This window comes from Nilaparvata lugens, chromosome 11 (assembly GCF_014356525.2).
Source record: "Nilaparvata lugens isolate BPH chromosome 11, ASM1435652v1, whole genome shotgun sequence".
Taxonomy (NCBI): Eukaryota; Metazoa; Arthropoda; class Insecta; order Hemiptera; family Delphacidae; genus Nilaparvata; species Nilaparvata lugens.
The window spans coordinates 27,634,897-27,662,307 of NC_052514.1; the positions used below are offsets into that span (position 1 = coordinate 27,634,897).

Consider the following 27,411-nt stretch of genomic DNA (forward strand, 5'->3'; position numbering starts at 1 on the left):
CTAGAAACAAAAATGTTTAATTCATCAACTTTCTCAATTAATTAATCACTTGGGCTTTAAAATCTTCACGATTCACTGAATAACTGTATATTATACTGTGCTTCAGGACTTAACTCTTAAGGTGCGTACAGATATACGCGCCGCGAACATGAGCAATTCACTTTTAATCAGCTGACTATATCTGTATTTTTACAGAAACGGTAAGATACAGATATAAAAAGCTTGGCATCAGCTGATTAAAAGTGAATTACTCATGTTCGCGGCGCGTAAATCTGTACGCACCTTTAGACTACCAACGGGACAATAATATATCCCAGCTTAAAGAACCAACCTCAGACTATAACTGGGACATGTCCCAATAGAAGTTCATCGAATACCAGTGGGATTAGTGAATATTTAATCTAAACTACACAACAATGAATCCCAGCGGTAGTCTAGGGTCTATTCTGTAAAATACATCAGCTATTTAGAACCATCTGATCACGATATTATTGTGAATTGAGGTTATATGCTCTCATGCATGTGTCAGATGCTTGTTTTGTTTGTGTGAAGAAGCTGTACTAATGTGATTTGCAGTGTCATTTTGAGTTGAACGTAAGTAAATAACTTCATAATAATGTCATTATAACATGTAAAATTGAAATTGCAAAGCTATTTACTAAATTTTATTTATTTTATCATGTTCTTTTTGTATTGGGACACAAACACTGCGATGTTTTTATCACTGTTTATAGCCTCAGTTACAGACATAATAATTTCAGATGTAGCACCAGTCATTATTAAGAAAAATTAAAAACATGTTTTTGTAACCTCAAGGTTTTTTTTTGAAGAGGAATTTTAATTTTTACTTTAAACATTTACCATTTAAGGTAAGTCTCACAGGTAATATGCTATTTTGTATCATTTTATGAATATTTTGACTTATAGAACATATTGTACTCTTATTTTTAATCCAGTTATTTTGTCTAAAACAAAGCCAGCCTGACCATCTGCCCACTTGGGACAGCCCACATTGGGACACCACATCATGATATATGCTCATATTATCACAATGAGCATCGCTTCTGATCTTATTTTACTCAATGTAGGCTACATATCAATGAAATACATTATAAATAAATTGTTATATGATTATAGCCTGTAATGTAGCTTCAGAGTAGCCATTTCAAACACACTTTGTGCACATTACTTTTGGTAATAGTTTTTACTAAAAAATTCAAATAATGATTGTATTTATACTATCAATAATTATAATAAAATGTTATACATTACCAAAATAATGAATTGCTTTTTTAATTCATTATCCCACCTGGGCAAGGGATGTCCCATCGTGGGCCTATCTTAAGCCCGGTGGGGACAAATTTGTCAAACTTGTACCTTTATTTTGTTGATAGAATGTAAGTAAACTAGATTAAGGTACATTATCCTAAATTTTGTAATTGTTGAATTTTGTGGGGAAATAAATTTGATTTGAATTGAAACTCAAAGGCTTAATCCCAAAACATACCGTACTTTATTTACCTCAAAAGTATGATACAAATTTAATACCCTTTTTGAAATATTTTATCACAACATGTTCGGACATTTATGCCATTTTCACGTGATATCACTTGAAAATGGCATTAATGTACGATACATGATAAAAATATTTCAAAAAGGGTACTGACGAGATTTTTTTTTTTTCTTTATATTACAAGTAGCCCTATACAGAAAAGAGATGAATTAATGGTATTCTTTAGAAATAAGAATTTATATTCCAAAGACACTGGATTAAAAGATCAGAAAAAGTTATTTAAAAAGAAAAGAAACATAAAAAATAAAGAAGATATTGAAAGGTTTGCAAAATAATGTAACAGTTGAAATTGAAGATCTTTTATACATTTTAAAATTTATATATGCTGTGGATATAAAATTTGAATAAAACTTTTTTTATTATCACTGATTTATAAAATGAACGTGGTTTAGGCTAAATCTTCAATTAAATCTCTCAAAGCTGACTAAAATTTGTCCTGCTCTTTAATGGTTTTGATATGGAAAATAATGATAGTTATCAATTAAATTAGAAAACATACACTTTCAACTGCGTACCTTTTGCAGATTTAACTGTTAATACTTGAGATTTACTATTCAATCGATCATTGACTAATTTAATATTCCAGTCAATTAATTTGATATAATAAAGGAATTGAAGCTCCATTTATATTCTGAGCATTCTGGATGGTCTAGAAACAAAAATTTTAATTCATCAACTTTCTCAATTAATTAATCACTTGGGCTTTAAAATCTTCACGATTCACTGAATAACTGTATTATACTGGCTTCAGGACTTAACTCTTAAGGTGCGTACAGATATACGCGCCGCGAACATGAGCAATTCACTTTTAATCAGCTGACTATATCTGTATTTTTACAGAAACGTAAGATACAGATATAAAAAGCTTGGCATCAGCTGATTAAGTGAATTACTCATGTTCGCGGCGCGTAAATCTGTACGCACCTTTAGACTACCAACGGCAATAATATATCCCAGCTAAAGAACCAACCTCAGACTATAACTGGGACATGTCCCAATAGAATTCATCGAATACCAGTGGGATTAGTGAATATTTAATCTAAACTACCAACAATGAATCCCAGCGGTAGTCTAGGGTCTATTCTGTAAAATACATCAGCTATTTAGAACCTCTGATCACGATATTATTGTGAATTGAGGTTATATGCTCTCATGCATGTGTCAGATGCTTGTTTTGTTTGTGAATGAAGCTGTACTAATGTGATTTGCAGTGTCATTTTGAGTTGAACGTAAGTAAATAACTTCATAATAATGTCATTAATAACATGTAAAATTGAAATTGCAAAGCTATTTACTAAATTTTATTTATTTTATCATGTTCTTTTTGTATTGGGACACAAAACACTGCGATGTTTTATCAGCTGTTTATAGCCTCAGTTACAGACATAATAATTTCAGATGTAGCACCAGTCATTATTAAGAAAAAATTAAAAACATGTTTTTGTAACCTCAAAGTTTTTTTTTGAAGAGGAATTTTAATTTTTACTTTAAACATTTACCATTTAAGGTAAGTCTCACAGGTAATATGCATTTTGTATCATTTTATGAATATTTTGACTTATAGAACATTATTGTACTCTTATTTTTAATCCAGTTATTTTGTCTAAAACAAAGCCATGACCATCTGCCCACCTTGGGACAGCCCACATTGGGACACCACAATCATGATATATGCTCATATTATCACAATGAGCATCGCTTCTGAATCTTATTTTACTCAATGTAGGCTACATATCAATGAAATACATTATAAATAAATATGTTATATGATTATAGCCTGTAATGTAGCTTCAGAGGTAGCCATTTCAAACACACTTTGTGCACATTACTTTTGGTAATAGTTTTTACTAAAAAATTCAAATAATGATTGTATTTATACTATCAATAATTATAATAAAATGTTATACATTACCAAAAATAATGAATTGCTTATTTTTAATTCATTATCCCAACCTGGGCAAGGGATGTCCCATCGTGGGCCTATCTTAAGCCCAGGTGGGGACAAATTTGTCAAACTTGTACCTTTATTTTGTTGATAGAATGTAAGTAAACTATTAAGGTACATTATCCTAAATTTTGTAATTGTTGAATTTTGTGGAGGAAATAAATTTGATTTGAATTGAAACTCAAAGAGGCTTAATCCCAAAACATACCGTACTTTATTTACCTCAAAAGTATGATCAAATTTAATACCCTTTTTGAAATATTTTTACAACATGTTTCGGACATTTATGCCATTTTCACGTGATATCACTTGAAAATGGCATTAATGTACGAAACATGTGATAAAATATTTCAAAAAGGGTACTGACGAGATTTTTATTTTTCTTTATATTACAAGTAGCCCTATACAGAAAAGAGATGAATTAAATGGTATTCTTTAGAAATAAGAATTTAATATTCCAAAGAACACTGGATTAAAAGATCAGAAAAAAGTTATTTAAAAAGAAAAGAAACATAAAAAATAAAGAAGATATTGAAAGGTTTGCAAAATAATGTAACAGTTGAAATTGAAGATCTTTTATACATTTTAAAATTTATATATTGCTGTGGATATAAAATTTGAATAAAACTTTTTTTATTTATCACTGATTTATAAAATGAACGTGGTTTAGGCTAAATCTTCAATTAAATCTCTCAAAGCTGACTAAAATTTGTCCTGCTCTTTAATGGTTTTGATATGGAAAATAATGATAGTTATCAATTAAATTAGAGAAAACATACACTTTCAACTGCGTACCTTTTGCAGATTTAACTGTTAATACTTGAGATTTACTATTCAATCGATCATTGACTAATTTAATATATTCCAGTCAATTAATTTGATATAATAAAGGAATTGAAGCTCCATTTATATTCTGAGCATTCCTGGATGGTCTAGAAACAAAAATGTTTAATTCATCAACTTTCTCAATTAATTAATCACTTGGGCTTTAAAATCTTCACGATTCACTGAATAACTGTATATTATACTGTGCTTCAGGACTTAACTCTTAAGGTGCGTACAGATATACGCGCCGCGAACATGAGCAATTCACTTTTAATCAGCTGACTATATCTGTATTTTTACAGAAACGGTAAGATACAGATATAAAAAGCTGCTTCATCAGCTGATTAAAAGTGAATTACTCATGTTCGCGGCGCGTAAATCTGTACGCACCTTTAGACTACCAACGGGACAATAATATATCCCAGCTTAAAGAACCAACCTCAGACTATAACTGGGACATGTCCCAATAGAAGTTCATCGAATACCAGTGGGATTAGTGAATATTTAATCTAAACTACACAACAATGAATCCCAGCGGTAGTCTAGGGTCTATTCTGTGAAATACATCAGCTATTTAGAACCATCTGATCACGATATTATTGTGAATTGAGGTTATATGCTCTCATGCATGTGTCAGATGCTTGTTTTGTTTGTGAATGAAGCTGTACTAATGTGATTTGCAGTGTCATTTTGAGTTGAACGTAAGTAAATAACTTCATAATAATGTCATTAATAACATGTAAAATTGAAATTGCAAAGCTATTTACTAAATTTTATTTATTTTATCATGTTCTTTTTGTATTGGGACACAAAACACTGCGATGTTTTATCAGCTGTTTATAGCCTCAGTTACAGACATAATAATTTCAGATGTAGCACCAGTCATTATTAAGAAAAAATTAAAAACATGTTTTTGTAACCTCAAGTTTTTTTTTTTTTAAGAGGAATTTTAATTTTTACTTTAAACATTTACCATTTAAGGTAAGTCTCACAGGTAATATGCATTTTGTATCATTTTATGAATATTTTGACTTATAGAACATTATTGTACTCTTATTTTTAATCCAGTTATTTTGTCTAAAACAAAGCCATGACCATCTGCCCACCTTGGGACAGCCCACATTGGGACACCACAATCATGATATATGCTCATATTATCACAATGAGCATCGCTTCTGAATCTTATTTTACTCAATGTAGGCTACATATCAATGAAATACATTATAATAAATATGTTATAGAACTGGAACACCTGAGAATAGTCTGATTATTCACCCTTGCACACTTGACTATTGAATAAATTCAACAAAACGCTGGAATAATTTACCACAGTATACATAATTATCATTCTATTCTGTGGATTTACTATATAGTATTTGTGAAAAATATGGAAACAGCTGAATATTTTTTTTAGAAGGAAATTTAAAGGTGCGTACAGATTTACGCGCCGCGAACATGAGCAATTCACTTTCAATCAGCTGATGCCAAGCTTTTTATACCTATATCTTACAGTTTCTGTAAAAATACAGATATAGTCAGCTGATTAAAAGTGAATTGCTTATGTTCGCGGCGCGTATATCTGTACGCACCTTAAGATAGACTGATTGGGAATCCGTTTCGAATAGAATACATACTTTTCTGTCGCATCAAAATTTTGGTCCGCAATCTTGGAATTTTTAATCCAACTTCATTTTTCTAAATGAGAAAGGTGTTACATGATACAGAATTTCAAGAGAAAATGAATGTCGAAACCAGCATATCGATATCTCAAACCGTTTTAGTAGAAGTTACTAACACTTGAAAAAGTGAAATTAGATAGTTGATATTTTCTATGTTCTCATTTATTTAATTTTTGTATGATTTATCTCTGAGTATTTTTAAGTCATATATTGTTGAACGAGTCTCAAAAACCTTTGAGGTGTCCTCAGCTAAATCACACGTGCTTAGATCGGTTAATCGAGTAGGCCACTGAATATCTTCTTTCCTACCGATTAAGCGGTTGGGAAAAGGATTCCTCATAAGTTATTGATACTATGGCTGTATGGCTAGCTGCTCCATCTTGTTTAAAATAAGTGCTCTCATTCAGATGAAATTTTCAGGAAAGTTCAAAAATGAGGAAGTTGTTCAGCATTTGAAAATAGCGAGCTGATGTTACGGTAACTTCCTGGTACCCAGGAACAATTCCCTAGCATATTGGTAGGGAGTTCGGAAACACCTAAAATAGTGCCGTTTGACTGCCCTACCTTGTACATTACATGAAAATTACTTGTACATTACATTTTGCTCCCAGACTTGACATTCCTGTGTTCCCTAAAATGAAGCTGAAAGTGCCTATGAGTAATAAGTCGACTGAGTTACACTCATTCAAACTTAGTTTCCAAAAATTTTTATGGCTGAGTGTACCAATGAAAGGCTTGTGATACATAACACAAGAGAAAATGACCGATGAGGGAGAAATGATGGTATTAGTTGGTCTTATATTTGTAATGTGCTACAATCATCTCCCCAGCTTGAGTGATTACTGGTCTCAGAAAGAATCACTAGGAAATAGTTTTATCCAAAAATATATGTCACGAAATCGATTTCAGATATTAATTTCAAAGCTACATTTCAATCATCCAGAGGGGGCTGGGAAACTATTATGCAGAATAATTTATGAACTGTTTCAAACACATATTTCAAGCAGCTGTACATGAGTGCAATTATCAATCTATTGGTGAATCAATGACGAAATTCAAGGGATGAACATCCTTGAAACAGCTCATGTCCCTAAAACCGATAAAGTGAGATATAAAGACTTGGCAGCGATGTGATTCTACTACTGGGAACATATATGATGTGAATAAATATGCTGGTAAAGAGTTGGGGAATGTGAATAGAGACAATACCCTTGGTGAGAGAGTTATTTTCAAATATTATGTGAAACTCTTCAAAGCAATGACATCCTTATGGCTTTCGACAGACTCTACACAAGTGTAAAGCTCATGACTGAGCTTCCATTTTCTGTTGTGGGAACGTGCATGAAGAACAGAAAGAGCATGTCAAAATTTTCGGGAACATTGCGGAAAGGGGAGTCTGATTTCCTGGTAACAGAAGATGGATTGACTTTAAAGAAGTGACTGTATTGAGCAACTGCCACAAGCCAGATAGAGAGACAATCCAACGAAAGCAGAAAACTGGAGAAAAGAAAGACACAAATTTCCCGTCATCTATTGCTACCTACAACAGAGTGATGATTTATCCGATCAAAAAGTTAATGTCTATGATTATGATCGTAGGTCACAGAAATGGTGGAAGAAAGTTTTTTATAAGTTCGTCATGGCCGCTGCAGTGAATGGACATATAATTTTTGAAGAAGCTACTGAAAAGAAAGTGAAGTTTCTCCAATATTTGGAGGTCGTCAAGCTCGTCTCAGGTCGTCAGACTGCTAAGTTAACACGCAAGCTTAGAGCAGTTCCAGAGGGCCTCGATCAAAAAAATCAAAGACAGTGATAAAAATGGTGATCACCTTCCAATTCCGAGTACTGTTGGAGCCCGTCCTCGCTGTGTTAGGTGTACTCAACAAGGAAAAGGAAAAGAGAACAAAGTACATATGCAGTGGGTGTAATATTCCTCTGTGCGATGCATGTTTCACTCCTTACCATGAATAATAATTGACCTAAGTGAAGGTGAGTAATGGAAAAAAATGTTAAAAGATAGTAAATATTGACCACAATGAATAAGTTGGAAATAAAAAATTGGCTTTCATTTTATAGCATAAAAATTGTGCCGCTCTCAAATGGTCAGTGTTTGTTCCAGCATACCATTGGGATATATATGATCCCACCCAAAAGTACAACTGGGACAATATGTCTCAAAACGTTTTCCTATGATGATGGATTTTTTACAAATAAATATTTGTCACTTTTATGAATATTCGTGTAAATATTTCAAAAATTTAGAGAAAATTGATTTGGTATTTGACGGGACAAGCTTGATAGACCTATTTGGTAGTATAAGGGGGACTTAATTGAATGCCAATTACAACGTACTAGAATTTAATTTCAAAATAATAAATAACCCCCTCGATTTTCTGCAATCGTCAATATCATGCTCTTGGGTAGTGCAGTTTATGTTTTTCTTTTTCTTGAGGTTTCTATATGATTATATTAATCAAAGATATTTCTATGTATGGAACATTCATCTGCAAATTCCTAACTTGAGAAAAAGTTTTCATAGAACTATATTTTTCTGATATGGAGTTGAATAGTTGAGAGCTGCTGCAAGTGATATTTTTTCTATCTGCAATAAAATCTCTCAATAGCTGACACTGACTATAAATAATCCTGCTCTCTATTATTATTTTGATATCTTGGAAAACAACTTCTATGCTCTTCCACCTTAAAAATCTTAGAAAACATACTTTTTCCTCAATCAAACCTTTATGGATCTCTGAAATAATAAATTTACCCAAGTAAATTTAATTTGTAAGAGTGCTACAGCAGGAAGATATCTAGACATTAACTCTTTATTGGTTGACAGTCATCGCCTCAATAGTGCAATTTTCAAGGCCCAATTCATTAGAAACGTATCGACAATTTATTACTGTCCGAGAGATTGAAGGTGAAGATTATTCAAACTGCGCGATACGCTATCAATGTTATTGCATCTTCTCTTCTTGTGAAGTGAGAAAGAAACATATCAACAGATTTATTTTTCTTGTCCACCAATACAGTAGCAGCCAGGGAAGTTGCTGATCCTCAGTTGAGTGTGAGATCCCTCATAAAAGTGATTGATTATAAGACTCGACGTTTTTGTTCGAATGAATTCGACTCTTATCCCAATACAACTAAATCAGATCCTAGTTCGACAGCTTCCCACTAGGGGCGCTTGTTCCTGGTCTATCAAGTAAATCAACTTGTTGAATGAACTGTGTCAATCATATCTCAGCTTCCTAGCAGTGCAGTAGTAGTACGCTGTACAAGGAACTTGCGAGTTATTATTATTCTTCATAGCCAAAGATTTCAATATAAGAATCACCTACAAATGCGTGACAGTGATAACAGGTGTATTTTTGTGATTCAATGTTCTCAATTTTTTATTTAATCGTTCATCCTTAATACTTTATATTCAATTACGGTTTACCAATATTTTGCGAGTGCGTTAGTGGACTACTTGGAAATTTTTTGCGATGTATTTGAAAGTAAGTTCTGTGTTACTTAAAATGTTTCTAGTTCAAGTTGTGGCTTCTCCAAGTGCTTCAAACTACAAGAGAATTAGAAGTGTCTCAGTTCCAGTAAATGGTAAGAAAATTTAATTTTTATTCAAATTTAACAATTTGATTATAATGATAGCTTCCTACCTACTTCAATCAAACTGAAATAAGAAGGTATTTGGAAGAACCACCCACTTCTTAATATATTTTATTACTATTTTACAATTGATTTTACAAATTAGGTACTGTTCGTTCGTTCGTGTCAGGTGATTCTATATGACAATATTTCAATAATATTCCACTGTTTTAACAGCTTTGTCGTTGAGAATAAAAAGGTCCTGTCTTGTGCATTCATGCTGGGGCAAGACAGCATTTTTACAGGTGATCAAATTACTATACTTCATGACTAGGCACTGTACTTATAAATTTTAATGTACATCATTTTACAATTTTCTTACGTCAGTAATAGTATTATACCTAATTGAGTATTTTATTTTTTATTGTTGGTGAAACAATTGGTGTTAAATTAGTACCCTACTTCTGATGAGAGGAAGAGTAATATTCATTTTGTAAACATTGATTTTTTCTCTTATGTTTCTGTTACTTCTTATGAGTAAGCCTAAACCCCGAAATGAAAACTCTCTACCATTAATAGCTACGGTATAGTAGCACTGTATCAGGTTGAATGTATTTTGAGAGTTTTTGAATGTCTCTAAAATTGGCAAGATTCTCTCAAAATCTCGAAGTTAAAAAAATTGTATGCTAAAGGCAAAAATTCTTCAAGATCTCAAGATCTGTTTTTGTATCAATGATAATGTTCTATTAACCTAGGACCTGAGTCTGAAAGTAATAATATGCAACTTTCAATCTAGTGCTTTTTGATAATGCTTCCTCTGAGGTTATTGAACTATTAATCAGAGAGATGCTAGTATCAATAAATACAAAAATAAAAAGTAATACAAAAAATTTTTGATTTACCGTATACAACATAATTTTTTAATATGTGGATAAGCGATTTCCTTCCCTATTCACATGACCCAAATTTAAAACCTTAATCTCTGGTAAATACTTTATTACATTTTTCGTTGGAGGGTGTTGAGTTTCAGCTTCACTTAACTGAGAAAAGCTTTTATCACAGAATACTCATACAGAAACGTATCCTTTCCCTATGCTACTATCAAAAAGGCCAAGAATCAAAAATTGCATCATTAACCTAAATGATTTGTGGGTGATAAGTTATTCATTGTCTTATAACCAAGCTACCGTATTGTGTGGAGAATAAAATCAAACAATAAATTATTATCAATTGAGTTTAAGAACAATATTTTGATAGGGCTTCCTGAATGTTCAATTACAGAAAATCACTAGTTTCCTTATTATATTATTCTATTGCTTGATATAAAATTTAATAAGAGTACTATAGTTTGTATAAAATATGAGACTTGGCCCTCCATCCGAAGAAATTACAGGGTTGACAAATCGTGTAAAATTGCAACTTTCTCATTAAATTTAATTTCAGAATTGGATGTAGAATATCATTCCCGAAATCCCTGTAGTGCTGAAAAAGTTTCAGTGTTGAAGGATTAAATTAAATGTTATTTTTTTATAAAATTTAAAACATTGCGAAAATATGTTTTTCTTTTCAATATCACTTTCCTCAGAATTATGGGATGTCGTAATGAGTAAAAATTTACATCAAAATAAAGGGGAGAATGTCTTTTTTCTATTGGTCTCTAGATCATTTTCATCAGACCTGTAGCTATTTTCCAATTAATGATTATGTCAATGTCGAGACATTCCGAGCAGAAATTATGAAATTTTCTAAATGCTATAAACGTATTTGTTTCAAAAGATAGGGTTGTGAAAGCGAGACAGTTTCTCAAAAATAATTCAAATTAAAGATGGAAATTACTGAGATATTGCAGCTATTCATATGCTAATGAATTAATTATTATTAAACGAAAATCCAAATTAATAATAATAATTAATTTAAATTATTTTTTCAATTGTCCAAAGTAGCCGGAAAAATTTAATTTCCATATAAATCCAACCAATTTCCTTTGTGGAAGTTTTCTATTACGTATTAATAAAAATGTTATCCTTATCAGCAAAGATAGCTGAGATATGAAAACGTCTAGCTATTAGCCATATCAGCACTATGATTGTGTAATTTTTTTCGACAAAGTCTAGAGGAAATCAAGTCTGAAACTTCTTGACCCTATTTCCGCCAGGCAAAATATCCCCAAACTATCAGTTATGAATAACATCAATATGCTTCCCATTCAATCAATACTGACAGATTGGAGTGAATCTCACTGTATATACATTTATGTACACTGCAAAAGCGTGTTTTAAAAATAATCATTCGGTAATTTGTAGATCCGGCTGTGACGTTTGAGGGCCCAGGGTCAGGGTTCAACCATTTATAACCGCTTTCATTTGATTTATTTAGCTTGTAATCTCTATATAGCTTCTATGCCTCTTTTTAAACTATTGCTGGGAACTGAGCATCTTTGTAACGAAAAATAATATTTTCTATTCAACAAGTTGCATTGAAAAGATTCTTGCTTAAGAGGCACTAATTGATTTCATTTAAAAAAAAATTAACTCTAATTCACACTCTACGACCGATTTTGGAAATAATGTAATTTGTTTTTATCGAGATAATATCTTGCTGGATGAACAATAATTTGATAGAATTATTCCTAAATCGTTATCACCCATTATTAACATAATTCCATTCTGTTAGAAATACTGTACTTTGTAACAATGAATTTAGAAATATTGCGAAATTGATCTACGTCGGAAGATCGTTTTCCCCCTTGACTCAAAATTTACAATTTTTGGTGTTTATGTAGGCTTTATAATAATCCTTTTGAATTTTTGTTCTGAATCATCTGAAATGGTGTGGAAAAGGCTCATTTGGAAGTTCTCTGGGTTCTTTTGGATTCAATCGAATGAATCGAATTTTCCAATGATATAAATTCAATCTAATTAATCGTGATCTTGGGGGTGGAATGATAAACCATTCATTACAGTATCTCTGCCTTTATATAGAATATATATTATTTTTCCGTTATAGTTAGAATGACGAATTTCATAACTTGAGATTTTAATAATCAATATTGTGTATCCGAGACTGTAAAAATAAAAGGATTTTTACATAAATCTTGATTCATTAATATAATTAATCCTTGAAAGGTTTAATCTTAAACTGTTGAACTCTTCACTCAATATCTCTTTTACTTAAACTGTTTTTGAAACAAACGACTCTCTATTCTTTTCATATAAAATTGACAAACTTACAAAATTAAAAATTTAAACTGATTTTTATCTCATACGATATAGATTGCGGATTGTTTACAAGAGAAAGAAGAATCGAATGTAAAACATAAGTAAATAAATAAATGTTTATTTCCAAAAAAAACTAAAACCACAACATAAATTACAGAAAATATTAGATAAATTACAATTACATATAATAGTTAGTTGATAAAATTCTTATAATGTGTCCTCTACATGTTTAGTTTTTTCTGTGTGGAAATTGACCTACTCCACTATGGCGTACCATGTTCTAGAGTAGGTTACATCTTCGAATGATCACGATTGAGTGATGATGTAGGTAGTCGAATAAAATTCTATTTCCATCTGAATGATAGTCAATGCTCAACAGCATCTTCAACTCAACTATTACATCATGGTTTTATTGGGAAAGCAATACCTACTTCCAGTAGGCCTACTGCAGTTGCAATGACATTGACAATAATTAACCAATTAACCATTGTTTGACATTTTTATCCATGACCAATAATGATTACCAACATTACTAGAAGTAGTGGATAATAGAATGTTCCTTTTCAACTATTGTGAAAAAATGGTGTGTCTTCCTGCCAAAATCACGCTCGGTGAATTAACAGAAATTATCTTTTGGAAGTTAGCTAATCTATTGTTCAATTCACTTGGTCTTTGTTAAAATTTCAAAGCATTGGGAATTGCAAAATGTTTTCTTTTGTAAGAGTAGTTTATATTTGGAAATACGGTACCAAAACCATGACATCTAGAAACGTCTGTGGCTAGTTTATTTTTGAAAATACCAAAACAATAAATACTATGAACTGTTATGGCTAGCTTATATTTGGAAGTACTAAAACAGGACAAACTATAAACTATTGTGATAGTTTGGATTTGCATTTACCCAACCAGTTCAAATATATAATAAACTGGTGAGGCTAGTCAATTTAAATCTTTATTAAGCTGGAGCTTTAACAAATGTATTGGGCTTTATTAGTTTGGAAACATTATGCATATTCTTTCAAAGAAGAGCCTACCGTTGTCAGTTTAAAAATGAGCGAAAGTGTTAATTGTCAAACTAACGGACCCAATTATTCAACAATTGCATTAGTGCGTGAAGCAGATGGAATCACTGTACTTCTCTACGCCGTGCCCTCATTTGCAAAACAATTGCATTTATTGTTTTCAAACTGTCATTGAATAGAAAAATGTACCGTAATGTTTTTAGTCCATGTCCCATGCTCGTTAAAAACGCATTGAACTATTGTAACGAGGAGACGAAATTCTAGAATGTGAGAATGATTTTACAGGTTTATTTTCACCTTTTATACTCAATATTTTTCCAATCAATAATAAATTCATCAAAATGAGTTAGTAAAAAATTGAATAATATATTGATAATCATGCTATGAATATAAAATCCCTATCTTTAATTATCATAGAAATCACTAATACCGTACCCTCTTTATATTTTTGTATATAAACACTTTTTCATAAAAAATATAAAGAATAGACTAGTGATTTCTATAATAAATAAACAGTTCAAGTAGTCCTATTAAAATGCCCTATCTTAAAATTATAGGATTATATTATTGTTTGTGCATTTGAAAATGAAAAATAAATACTTGCAAAGAAAATACTAATGCTTATCATGTTATTCAATAATTATTATTTTTTCGAGTTACTGTACTGTAGTCCTTGAAGACTTGGAAACCTTTTTCATGTCTTCCAAATATTAAAATTCCAAAAACTGGACTTTTTTCTCATATCAGAGATTACTTTCGAGTTACCGTACTGTACTTGAAGACTTGAAGCTTTTCAACTCTACAGTAACTATATTACCCATATGGGTAATATAGTTACTGTATTCAACTCTTTCTAGTATTGAAATAGAAATTAAAAGAATTTTGTTCATTCTACATCAGTGATTATAGTTGTTAGAGGATTTCAATCTTTGTCACACTATTATTCTTTAGTTGTATACTATCATAACTTGTATTAAATTCAGATCTAAATTTTTCAAAATTATATGATCTGTAAAAATATTGAGTTATGATATAATTAACATTTTTTACAACAAAATTTGTTTCTGGGGTCACTTTGATTTACAATTATAAATAGTATTGTCTTGTTTTTGATAATTGGAAATGAAAAATGAATATCTACACTTATTTTGTAGTGTATTAATGAACTCATTTATTCAAAACTAGTAGGTAATCCATGCTCCCCAAAGTTGTAATTGGAAAAACCTGACAAACTGAAAACTTGACGTAATGAAATCTTGAAGAACATAAAATAGGCCATAACCATCCTCTGTAAATTAAGAATCTATATATTAAGCAAATTTCCAAGTTAATCAGTTCAGTAGTTCAGACGTGATGATGCGTCATTCGTGAATTTCCTTCCCCTACATGTATAAGCCGATTCTTTCCTTTATTATATTATAGATAAATAATTTGAAATTATTGTAGATGGAAGCTGCGGAGATATAACCCTCGACCTGTACGTATCACCCAGATTGAACCGAACCATATCAGACGTTGTGGAGATGGCCTGGACAGTGGACCGAGTGCTGGCAGGAGACTGGATTGGTCTGTTTGACTTCAATCCCAATTCGACATCTGCGTCGAACCTGGAGGACCATCTCTATTCGGCGCCTGTCACTTTGCCCAGTGGCGTTGTTTTCACCGGAGTTCAGATTAAGAGAAATTTAACAACTGCAAGGCCCTACGAGGCGGGCTGTCTTGGCTATTGGGCCGTGTACGTCAGAGGGGACTCTGGTAAGTTTAATGACTACGCTAACATATATTTATTCATTTATTTTATACATACATAGCCTGATAGCTCGCAAAGTGTATCTTAATCGCCTTATGCACAGTTTTAATAATATAAGAGTTAGGTACAAGATGAAAACAAAAGAAATAGGTACCACATCACACGATTCCGAGTACAATAAATACCTACCGTACCTAATAACATTAGAAGAGACGGTGTTTAAGTTCATAACAATGGGGTCTGTTTTCAAGAGCCATGACCTCACCTTGCATACGAAGATTCGATTACTGAAGTGCTATGTGTACTCAGTACTGTTGTATGGTGTTGAATCATGGACTCTAAAGCAAAACGCAGTAGCAAAGCACCACATTTGAGTTATGGCGAACCTGAGAGCATGGTTTGGAAAAACCTCCATTCAATTGTTCTGGAACGCAACAAACAAAGTCATCATAGCCAATATGATCGCCAACTTTCGAAACGGACAGGCACCCTAAGAAGAAGAAGAAGAAGAAGAAGAAGAAGAAGAGAAGAAGAAGAAGAAGAAGAAGAAGAAGAAGAAGAAAAATGTTTAAGTAAGAAATCCAATCAAAAGGGGTGAATGTTTCAGCTAAAAATAATAAAAAAATAGAAATGTATTAATGTTTTAATTTATTGATTTTGACACGGTATAAGTATGTCGAAAAATGTCGTGTCATGGCTGTGAGCACGGTATGTAGAAGAAGACGGTAGGTGTCACGCGCATGTTTGTGCTAAATTTCCGGTGTAGCTGACGTCATTTTATATCCAATCATATGTTTTAAACAAATAAGTTTCATAAATTGCCAATACGTGTTAAAAACGTCGATTGGTGGCGATGATGCAATGTAGCTGGCTGGCCACTGCGCACACATTTCATGACCACTACCGTTTTCATCTAAATACCGTGGCTGTGAGGCTACGAATAAATTCATTCCAAAATGTATTGAATAGCCCTAAAAAAAATTACATAGGCAATAAAAATAAACATTCAATTTTATTTAGTATCATACAGAGTGTTGCTAGATGAATTGAACTGAAATCGGGAAGGACTGAGTTGAATGAGTGAACTAAAAAGAGTAGCCTATTGTAATAGGGCTACTTGAATTGTATTTCAAAGGTATTTTAGTTGGCCTACTTGAATTGTTGATTATTATAGAGATTACTAGTACCCTCTTTATACTTTTATCCTTTTTGACACAACTAGTTTCGAGCACTCATGCCATTTTCATGTGAGAAAATAAATTATTCATTTTATTAATTTATTTCCGAAAAACAAAAAATAATATAAGCTTATTCATTTTTTATGGTGTAGATGATTTTGAAAATTTTTTTCTGTGAAAATTCAAAATTGAGTCTTAACCTCCTTTAACCTCAAAATTGTTTCAGCAAATTTCAACTTAAATAAATATTAGTAGAATTGATGGTGATGTTGTGAAATCTCTCCATAATAAGAAAACAAAGATATTGTCAAATTCCACTAAAAATTTATTAAAAACTTTAAAACAGAACCATGGTTTAACGTAGTTAACCAACGCAGTACAGCTGATGATGCGTTGGTTAACTACGTGAAACCATGGTTCTGTTTTAAAGTTTTTAATAAATTTTTAGTGGAATTTGACAATATCTTTGTTTTCTTATTAAATAAATATGTTTAATGCTAGTTCGCCTCCATGGTGCACATTGGGTAACGCTAAATGGACTAGCAAATAATGGCGGTCAGACAAACTTAATATGTTCTCCTGACCGAAAACTACACAACATCTCTAAGAATTTGGAAATATACAGTGTATATCTAGGCATTTGAGACTTGTGAGCTATATATTTGTTGTGTATCTGCTATACGCTAAATAATAAATATAAAGTAATGCACTAAACTAAAGTACATATACTGAAAAATCATTTTTCCCAACTTAACTTTTTCTTTAATATTCAAATAATAAAAAAATCATTTAATCCATTTAGACACTTGAAAATGGCATAAGTGCTTGAAACTAGTTGTGTTTATATGAAAAATTATAATATAGAGGTTGCTAGTGATTTCAATAATAATGAAATAATCTTTCATTTCATTTGAAAAACTGTTGCGTAGACTTGAAAAATATTTTCAAAAATATATATAGTTTTTCACTGTATTTTACAGTGTTACTAAATTAATTGAACTGAAATGGACCACAACCCTTGAGTACTTCGCAAAATTCTATCAATAAATATATGATGTGCAGAAGCAATACAAAACATTCAGAAAAATTTAATTAAAAAAATCAACATAAAGTCAGGTAAGATCCCAAATCATTGATAATGAAACAAGATTTTTTTCTCAAAAGTTTTCATCCTTCTCAAAAGTAAAGGCAAGATACGCCCAAGTAGGCCTAATTTAGCACAAATTCTTTAACAGTGACATATATTTAATATATTTATACGGTAGAAACATGAAAACTACTGTATAGTTTCAATACAGTAGTTTTTATTCTTTATTTTGTGAATTTATAGTTTGTTTCATGTTTTTAAGAAACTTTTATTATTAATCCATCCAAATTTAAAATTGTTTGTTTTATTCTAATTTATATTTTAGATTGTGATTTGGTGTAGAAATTTGAATGGACATAACCTATAATATTTGGACAATTTAAAACTAAATTAGGAAATTGAAGAAGTTTTAGGCGATAGCCTGTTTTTTCTTTTCCGATTCTTGTATTTTTTGCTAACCTTATAAATAAATAAATAAATACTACGCTTGATGTCTGAAGACAAAATGTCATGACATTTTTTTATTAAATCATGCCGTGATAATATTTTCTTTAAATGATATGCATTTAATAATCTACAAGGCCAAATTTATCTCGATTTTTTTTAGGAGAAGCAGCAGTCATTACTTGCCTGTCTACCGAACCGAGATGGATGGAGAATTCTTGGAATGAAATATCCAAACTGAGTTTAGCAAGTGCCTTTCTTCCCGGGACGCATAATTCGGCCGCTTTCAAAGAAGTCTATTCGCCCTATTATGAAAACCTCGTTCACAAATATACATACAACCAGGTCGGTTTTCTTCCAATAGCATTTTCTTTCAAAATCTCCTTAGGCTATTATCCGATCCTAATATCGTCAGGCAAATTACTGTTCTAATTTTTAGTTCTATTTTAATATTTTTCATTTATTTCGTATCTATGACTTGCCCTACAACTCTCTACTCACAAATCACATTATCCGTGGGTTTTTCTTCACTACTCCTTTCATATCCTATATAAATTTATTCTATAATTAAACACTCATTAGTACCAATTTTATGTTTTTATTGACACGGTAGGCTTATATTATATATTTTATTTATCTTGGTTCCTGTTTTCTGATTTTTAGTTCATCATAATAAAATATATAGGCCTATTTATTTGCTGCCACTAATTTTAATTTTTCTGCTTTACTAGAAATGATTTATTCACGAGAAATTCACTTCAATTTTGTATTTCATTGCGAACAGTGATCATTAATCTACTTAAGAAAAATAAAAATAACGACAAGTTGGCTAAAATTTTAGTTGTTATTCTTCTCTACTCAGAAATAAATTATCAACGATTCAATTGGTTGTTAATAATTACAATCATAATAAATTATCCTACTGGCGAACAAGTGTTTCACTTATGCCAGTAGTTCTTCACCTCCATATCTTTGTACTGTTTTTGTGTTTTGGTGAAATAAATTGAATTGAATTGCAATTACGTTTCAGCATATAAAGGCCTTGACTGTTGTGCTGCATGAAAAACCTATAAAAACTATTACTTTTCTTGTTGTATTCTGGCTCAGTAGCTAGATCATGCTCTTGATATAATGATTGAAAAAATCTAGTTATATTGAATTGAATTCCGAAAGATTGGGTATTCTTCATGAATGAAACAAAAATATCGTAGTAGGCCTATAATAAAAACCATAGTCATGTCTTAGAAAAAAAGGCTAATTTACTAGTATTTCAAATTTGAAATAGTAAGATACCTATAGTTGTTACATTGTATATTAAAGTATTTCAATAGGGGTGCATGTATTGTTAATTTATGAAGAAATAATTCCATAGTACCCTTTTTTCTCAACTTTTTATGTAAAATACATCAAGCCTTTCAAGTTTTTTCCAAAATAAACCATTATTTCTAGTAAAAGAATATCTTCAAATAATATCTTGAAAGCCGAAAGTAGTTGTTGTATTTTATATTAAAAAGTTTTGAAAAAGGGTACTATAGAATTATTTCTTTATCAATTAGTAGTCGTATAGTATGATTTGTTTTATCAATTATAATTATTAATGACTGAATGAGTAAATAAATTTGGACAGGATTTGAACATCCACGACCAACTGGTGTTCGGTGCCAGAGTGTTGGATTTGAGGATCGCGCATTACTCGAACACCGAACAGAAATGGTGGAGCAACCATGACTTCATCCGTCTGCGACCTTTCAAGGAGGTGCTAGATGATGTCAAGAGGTTCCTCGACAACACCAAAGAGATCGTCATACTAGACATCCATAACTTTCCAGTGGGTATGAATTTAAAATTATTCGTTTAATAAATAATTAGGCCCGGTTGCACAAAAGCGTGTTAAATTTTAATCATGATTAAATGTCACGAGAACCAATCGGAGAAGGCTTTTCCGAAGTCTCGAAAAGAAATCTTCTCTTATTGGTTCTCATGGCATTCAAACATAATTAAAATTTAACAGGCTTTTGTGGAACCGGGGCTAAACTAGAAACTATACTGCCTTTCGACCTTAATTTTATTCAATAGCATGCGCACTGGATGATAATGTTAATATTTGGCTTGGTGACATTCCACACTTATCTTATTCTAACAATTTCAGTGTTAATGATTTCGTGATAAAATTTTTCGTTGTTGTGAAAAAAATAACACAGATTACTATTAAAAAACTGGAAATATATTTTCCTATGATACTAATTCATCTACGAATTTGAATTGCTCTTTGAAAATATTTATTTTGATGCCTGGTTTCTTTGACACTTATCAAACCTATTGTTGCCTACCATTAAATCTATATGTTTAATAAGCTCTACCGGTACTAGTTTTTTCACGATTCAATTATACTTTCACGTTTCATTTTGTGAATCATAGATTTTAATTACTTAGCTATTGCAATGTGATGTGATAGAAGTTTTAAAAAAAAATCGGAATTGATATATCTCGAGAACTAAGGTCTTTTATCGACCTTAGTTCTCGAGATATATCAATTCCGATTTTTTTAAAAACTTCTATCACATCACATTGCAATAGCTACTTACAAGCTACAACTTGTATTACTCCGTTTTTAAACTCCATTCAGACGAGAGTCAGATCAATGCCTTTTATAGATAAAGCTTGGATAGTTATGAAGATCTTATACTTCTGCTCCTTTTCTGGAATGACAGATTCCATTAACAACAATGTTTACTCACCTTAGCAAGTCGTGCTCTCTTGATAAGATCGTTGAGTTTCCTCAGTGCAGCGTTCCTTGGTAAGGATTGGAGATCTCTGAATAGGTCTTGTTTTTCATCTTCGAAAAGTCTGGAATATTGAAATAAATTTACTTGAGTAAATAGCTTCAAACAGAAAGAACAGTATTCATAAAAATGCAATGGGCTCATGCAGACTAGTAGACATCAACTACTGAGAAAAATATATAATTAGAAACGCATTGAAAATAACTAGATTTTTCAAGAGGAGATGATTAAATAACATGGTTGAAAATACTGAACTGATTACTCAAAATGGAGTGATATAGCTAGCAAAGTCTAGGTTTGATCTCATTCAACCTAAAGGAAAGAGTTGAAAAGACTAATTTGAAAATACTGAACTAATTACTCAAAATCGAGTGATATAGCTAGCCAAGTCCAGGTTTGGTCTCATTCAACCGAAAGGAAAGAATTGAAAAGACTAAGTTGAAAATACTGAACTGATTACTCAAAATCGAGTGATATAGCTAGCCAAGTCTAGGTTTGGTCTCATTCAACCTAAAGGAAAGAGTTGAAAATACTGAACTGATTAATTAGTTAAATACGAACCAGTAGGAATCAATTTGGAAAATCCACCAATTCAAAACACGCAGTGAAAAATAAAGATATAATAGAAGGTTGAACACAACAGACAAAAAGAAAATATATAAGAAAAAATACAAATGATTTTAAATGTTGACTGGTAGCAATCTTGTATAGAGCTGATTAAAATGAATAAAAAATAAAACAATCAGTGATAATTCAATAGATGAAGAATTAACTGAACTGATAAATTCATATCACATTTATTTTAACAATTCTAAAATTATATCCTAATCACGATAAAAACTATTCTGAAGGTAATGTTTTTTTAAAGAAAATATTCCAAAAGCAGCATTATGATTATGACGAAACATTTCCCTCAACAAACATTTATAAGCTCTGGTGTTTTTAATGATGGTGTGATATATGATTTTATGATGATGTGAAATCTCTTCAACAATTTTCAACGAAGAATTTGTTCAACTCGAATGGCAACAATATTGTGTTACAGGATTTTTAGCCTTAATTAAGCTTAGAAAAATATTTGTTCAACATAGATGGTAACTTTTCTTGTAATATCACAATAATAAACTATCAATCTTTCCATTTATTTACCAATAGCATGGAAAACAAGTTCTCCTGTATATGTCCAATAAACATAGCATAGGTACTGTATTCGTTTAGGTAGTGAATCAAATCATTGATAAAATTCCCTGGCAGTCAGAGAATTAATCAACATATAAAATTATTTTTTTTATTATGGATGATGCCCACATAATAGCAGTGATTCATGAAGAATTATAATTATATTTAACTGTTATTTCAAAAAACTTTTGAACATTATATACATAAGAGAAATTATATACAAGAGAGAAAAGATAGCATAAGAAAATCCCATGTTATAGGGCGTTTATGTTCCAATTTTCAATGTTAAATCAAGCCGATAGTCCTATAGTAGTTTTTTTCGTGAAGCTATGTGATGGACGTAATTTCTCATACTGTGCCGTTCTTACATTCTCACTCGGCCAAAACAGTAATAATACATATTAGTCAACAGTAATTGACTGACTTGTCTTATACTCCATAACTGGAGTCCTTACACTACCACCTAAATTTACATCAAATCATTTACATGTAAATCTAGTTAGTAGTGGTCCTTAGGACCTAATCTTTAAAAAATTAAAAAATGTACACACTTTTTTAATGTATTTCACACGACATGCAGTCAAATAACATCATATGAACTATGAGCAGTCAAATAACAAATCAAATATGAACTAAGACATGAGAAGAAAACAAAGATATTGTCAAATTTCACTAAAAATTTTTAGTGAAAATCTCTTTTTAAAAGAGATTTTTTATCTTTTTTTTAAAAGGGATTTCACAACATCACCATCAATTCTACTAATTTTATTTAAGACATGAGACATTAATATTTGACTGCATGTCGTGTGAAATACATTAAAAAAGTGTGTTAATACATCACAGCTCGGAATGGATCGAGAAACCATCATCTTTAAAAAAAGTAATCGGCTCGGCTTGACCTATACCATGGGATATCTTCTTATGCTATCTGTTCTCTATAATAGTATAGACTCGTAATAACACAGATGAATGATGCATGGCAGGATTCAAAGTGAACTCAGCAGAAACCCATCGTGAGTTTGTGCGCTTTCTGGAGGAAGAGGTTGGAGACAGACTGATCCCGGCCTCCCTCGGATGGAGTGCTCCGCTTTCCTCACTATTGGCGACGGGGAGACGCCTCGTGGTCGCCTATAACAGTCAGAATGCATCGGCGCCCTTCCTCTGGTACCCCATCTGGCATCGCTGGGGCAACAAGCAGGATGTCCCCTCGCTGCACACATACTTCTCCGATGTGTTTTCTGGGTAAATAAAATGTGTGAATCATATTTATTCCTCCACATTTCATAATACACAAATCAAATATATGATCAGAAAAGGACCAACATGCCTATCCCAAAACTGTTCCCTCTCCGAATTTTGATAGAAGTATGGTATTTTCATTTTGATAGTATTTTGATAAACGTAGGTTATGTTGCTTCACTTTGTAGAAAGTAGAAGACGGTAGAGGTGTCATAAAATGTATCTGCAGTGGCTGAATGATTTTACATTCGTAAACTGATGTTTGAAACCCACGATGGCTATTGTATTTTTATATTTAACAGATAACTTCATGGATAACTGAACTATGTAATGCAGCTCCTTCTAAATTTATGAAGATTACAGGAATGATTGAATGAAAAAAATACTGAATTACCTATTAATGATTGGAATAAATGTAAGATACAAATAAATAAACTAGGGAAGTATAAAAAAATTGAATAAACCAGGAAAATATCCAAACACAGAGTGCGTTGATCATTATTCAGTACGGTAATACATGAACTTTGTAAAGAAATATTATACAACAACAAAAGAAAATAATAAGTTGAACAACCAAATCCTTTTTTTTCTTATAACCTGTTTTTCAAACTCAATTGAATCACCAACTTATAGAGCCCTCCTCCATCAATCCCATATAATAAAAGAAAACAGAACATCTATTATTATAACTTTATTTTTATTTTTTTCACCAACTTTATAAAGATAAGAGATTTACAGGTTCTGGTTGAGATCATTCAGTTTTACACATAGATCAAACCTTCTTTTCTATACTAAATCCTACCATAGATCCCTTATCCATAATATTATAATATCATATAGTTTGTCTTAGGTAGTATCTAATGTTGGCATGAAAATGTGCTACACATACAATTGTTGCCCTGAAAAGTGAACGTTACTTTTTCCCTTCAAATTTTATTTCAAACAATATTTGACATTTTATACACTAGGTACTTCTTAAGTAGACAATTGTTCCTTAAATGTGAATAATTGAACGCATGCTGATATAGAAGTGAAAAACGTTTATAAAGGTTTATTATGAAAGGTTTTTAAGTGGATGAATTATTGCAGACATAACACAGCACCATGGTCAGCCATGATGGAGTTGACTCCTAGACCGCTGGACGTTCTGTTGGACACCTACGGAGGTCTGCGAGAAATGGCGGCCGACTCCAATGTGCAAGTCAACAAATGGCTGCAGGGCTCATGGGGACGCAGCTGCAACGTCGTTTCGGTCGACTTCATCCGCGGGACCAGCATAATCAAGTCGGCAATTAAATGGAACAGAATTCGCGCCGGTCATCTTGCATGTGGCAATCACACCAGGACTTAATGTTTGAAATCAGAAGAAATATCTGATGAGATTTGACAACTTTTAACCAGTGAAATTCACTTCACACTGAGAAGAAATATCCAGTTTTTATAACTGTTTGCATTTTTTGTTGAGTGTGAAGGTTCATGAAGTATGCTGACAGTATAAAGTGAATCACACTATCGATTTTTAATGTGTGTGAACTGATTGAATTGGTCACTCAACTACTGTGGGGTGGATAGCGTACACTATTGTGTTACTGATACTTTTGGCAAGAAGCTTTGAAAACAGAAATGTATATAGGTAATGTAATAGGCTTATTTTATATTATTTTCTGTGTTTAAAGTGTTTGGACTTGAACTATTGTCATAATTAATCACTTTAAAGACTGAGATTCACCGTTACCAATACCGTATCTAGTAAATTCAAGGATGTAGAACCCAAACATCAGCTTTTAATGAATATGTAAGTGGTTGTGACAATATTTTCAAGTCCCTCCATTTGATATGTATAATAGGCAAAAGTATTCTTCACTTTTATTATGTTCATTGATTAAATTAATGTGTATGATACAAGTCAACAACTGCAAATTGTTGTGGTAAGGCTTTTTACAAAATATTATGTTTATATTTGGACTTAGTTGGTCCAAATCTACTCATCTCCATTTTCTTATTATCTGAGTATGAATAATAAATTCATAATTATAATTGATAAGTATTCTCATTAGTATACTATCATAATTATACACGCTAGGTATAACTTATACACTCTTTAATTATATATTATACAGATTTTGTGAAAGCGCAGAGGTAATTTTATTAATTGCTTTACAATACAATAATATTGAATATTGCGAAGGATCCAATCTTCTAAATCTGATTGAAATAACAATATAAACACAAATGGAGCTTGAATAATCAATAAACCTATTACTGTTTCTTTACCTTTATATTACACTCCTCTAGTTGTAATAATAATTCGTAATAATTTACATTCCCCTAATTATTATATTAATCTTCTCTATAATAACTTTATCAGATGAATAAATAATAATAATAATAATAATAATATAATAATAATAAAAGGAAGGCAGGTCACGGAGCTACCCTACACAACAAACAGCAATGAGAAAATTGAACATATGGCTGAAGGGGACACTTACAAATACCTGGGATATCACCAAGGAATAGGCACAACACAAACCGAAATTAAATTGACTCTGAAGAGTAGATATATGAAACGCCTAAAAACTATTCTTAACACGCATCTATCAGCAAGAAATAAGGTTAAAGCAGTAAACACCTATGCCATCCCTATACTAACATACTCTTTTGGAATAATAGACTGGACCGAGACAGATCTAGAAGCCCTCAACACTCTAACTAGAACGAGTTTCAACAAATCTTGTGCTCACCACCTCCACTCGGCCACAGAAAGGTTCACACTCCCTAGAAGCGAAGGAGGAAGAGGAGTTATAGATATAAAGAATATGTGTAATGAACAAACTGATAGCCTCCGAAAATACTTCTATGCCAAAGCACAATCAATACCCCTCCATTCAGCAATAACTCACCTACCAACATCCGGCACCCCATTGAAATTGAACAATCCAGATTTACAACCGCAAATCAACAACAATACAATAGAGAAGAAGAAAACTAGTTGGAAACAGAAAACCCTACATGGCAAGCACATCAATCACCTATTACAACCCCACATCGACCAAAAAGCATCAAACACCTGGCTCACGAAAGGTAACATTTTCATTGAGACAGAAGGATTCATGACAGCTATACAGGACCAAATAATCAACACTAGGAATTACAAAAATATATTTTGAAGGACCCAACAACTCAGACCGACACATGTAGACTCTGCAATAGAACAACAGAAACAATAGACCATATTACAAGTGGATGTTCAGTACTAGCGCCAACTGATTACACAAGGAGACATGACAACGTGTGTAAAATACTACATCAGGAGCTGGCACTGAAGTACAAACTGGTCAACAATCATACCCCCTACTACAAATACCAGCCGAGCAATGTCCTTGAGAACAGTGAAGTCAAAATCTACTGGAACAGAGATATAATCACCGATAGAACTGTCCCACACAATAGACCAGACATAACAGTAATAGACAAAGAAATGAAACACACCTACCTAATTGATGCCACAATTCCCAACACCGGCAACATCCAAAAGAAAACAACTGAGAAAATAGCAAAATATCAACTTCTGTGTGACGAAATAAAGCAGATGTGGCATCAGGAGCGAGTCTACATAGTTCCCATTGTAATATCATCAACAGCCGTAATTCCAAAATCACTTCACAAATCCATAGAGCAACTGAATCTTTCACCTGACCTGTACACTCAACTACAGAAATCAGTTGTTTTAGACACCTGTTCAATAACAAGAAGGGTCCTGAACATCACGGAAAACAACAGTGAGGAAAACTAGTGACTATTACACAACACCATCAAACCAACAAAGTGAAAAATAGTGGGACAAACAACTGCGACTAATATTTGTTTAATATGAACTTCAATAATACATTAATAT

At 31.9% G+C, this 27,411-nt stretch overlaps 1 protein-coding gene across 1 annotated transcript; it reads left to right on the plus strand.

Annotated features, from left to right (window-relative positions):
* The first annotated feature begins 9,099 nt into the window (after window positions 1-9,099).
* LOC111048297 lies at window positions 9,100-25,904 on the plus strand. Its single transcript, XM_039438045.1, has 6 exons — window positions 9,100-9,625; window positions 15,300-15,608; window positions 18,476-18,657; window positions 19,940-20,144; window positions 23,258-23,516; window positions 24,603-25,904. The coding sequence occupies exons 1-6, from the start codon at window positions 9,514-9,516 to the stop codon at window positions 24,862-24,864; spliced, it is 1,329 nt and encodes a 442-aa protein (XP_039293979.1). The 5' UTR covers window positions 9,100-9,513; the 3' UTR covers window positions 24,865-25,904.
* The last annotated feature ends 1,507 nt before the right edge of the window (window positions 25,905-27,411 follow it).

Excerpts from the sequence above, each read along its gene's own strand:
- LOC111048297 (XM_039438045.1), top strand. The coding sequence starts at position 9,514 with ATGTATTTGAAAGTAAGTTCTGTGTTACTTAAAATGTTTCTAGTTCAA. Across the intron at positions 9,626-15,299 it reads TGTCTCAGTTCCAGTAAATG|ATGGAAGCTGCGGAGATATA; the intron begins GTAAGAAAATTT and ends AAATTATTGTAG. Across the intron at positions 18,658-19,939 it reads ACAAATATACATACAACCAG|GATTTGAACATCCACGACCA; the intron begins GTCGGTTTTCTT and ends AAATTTGGACAG.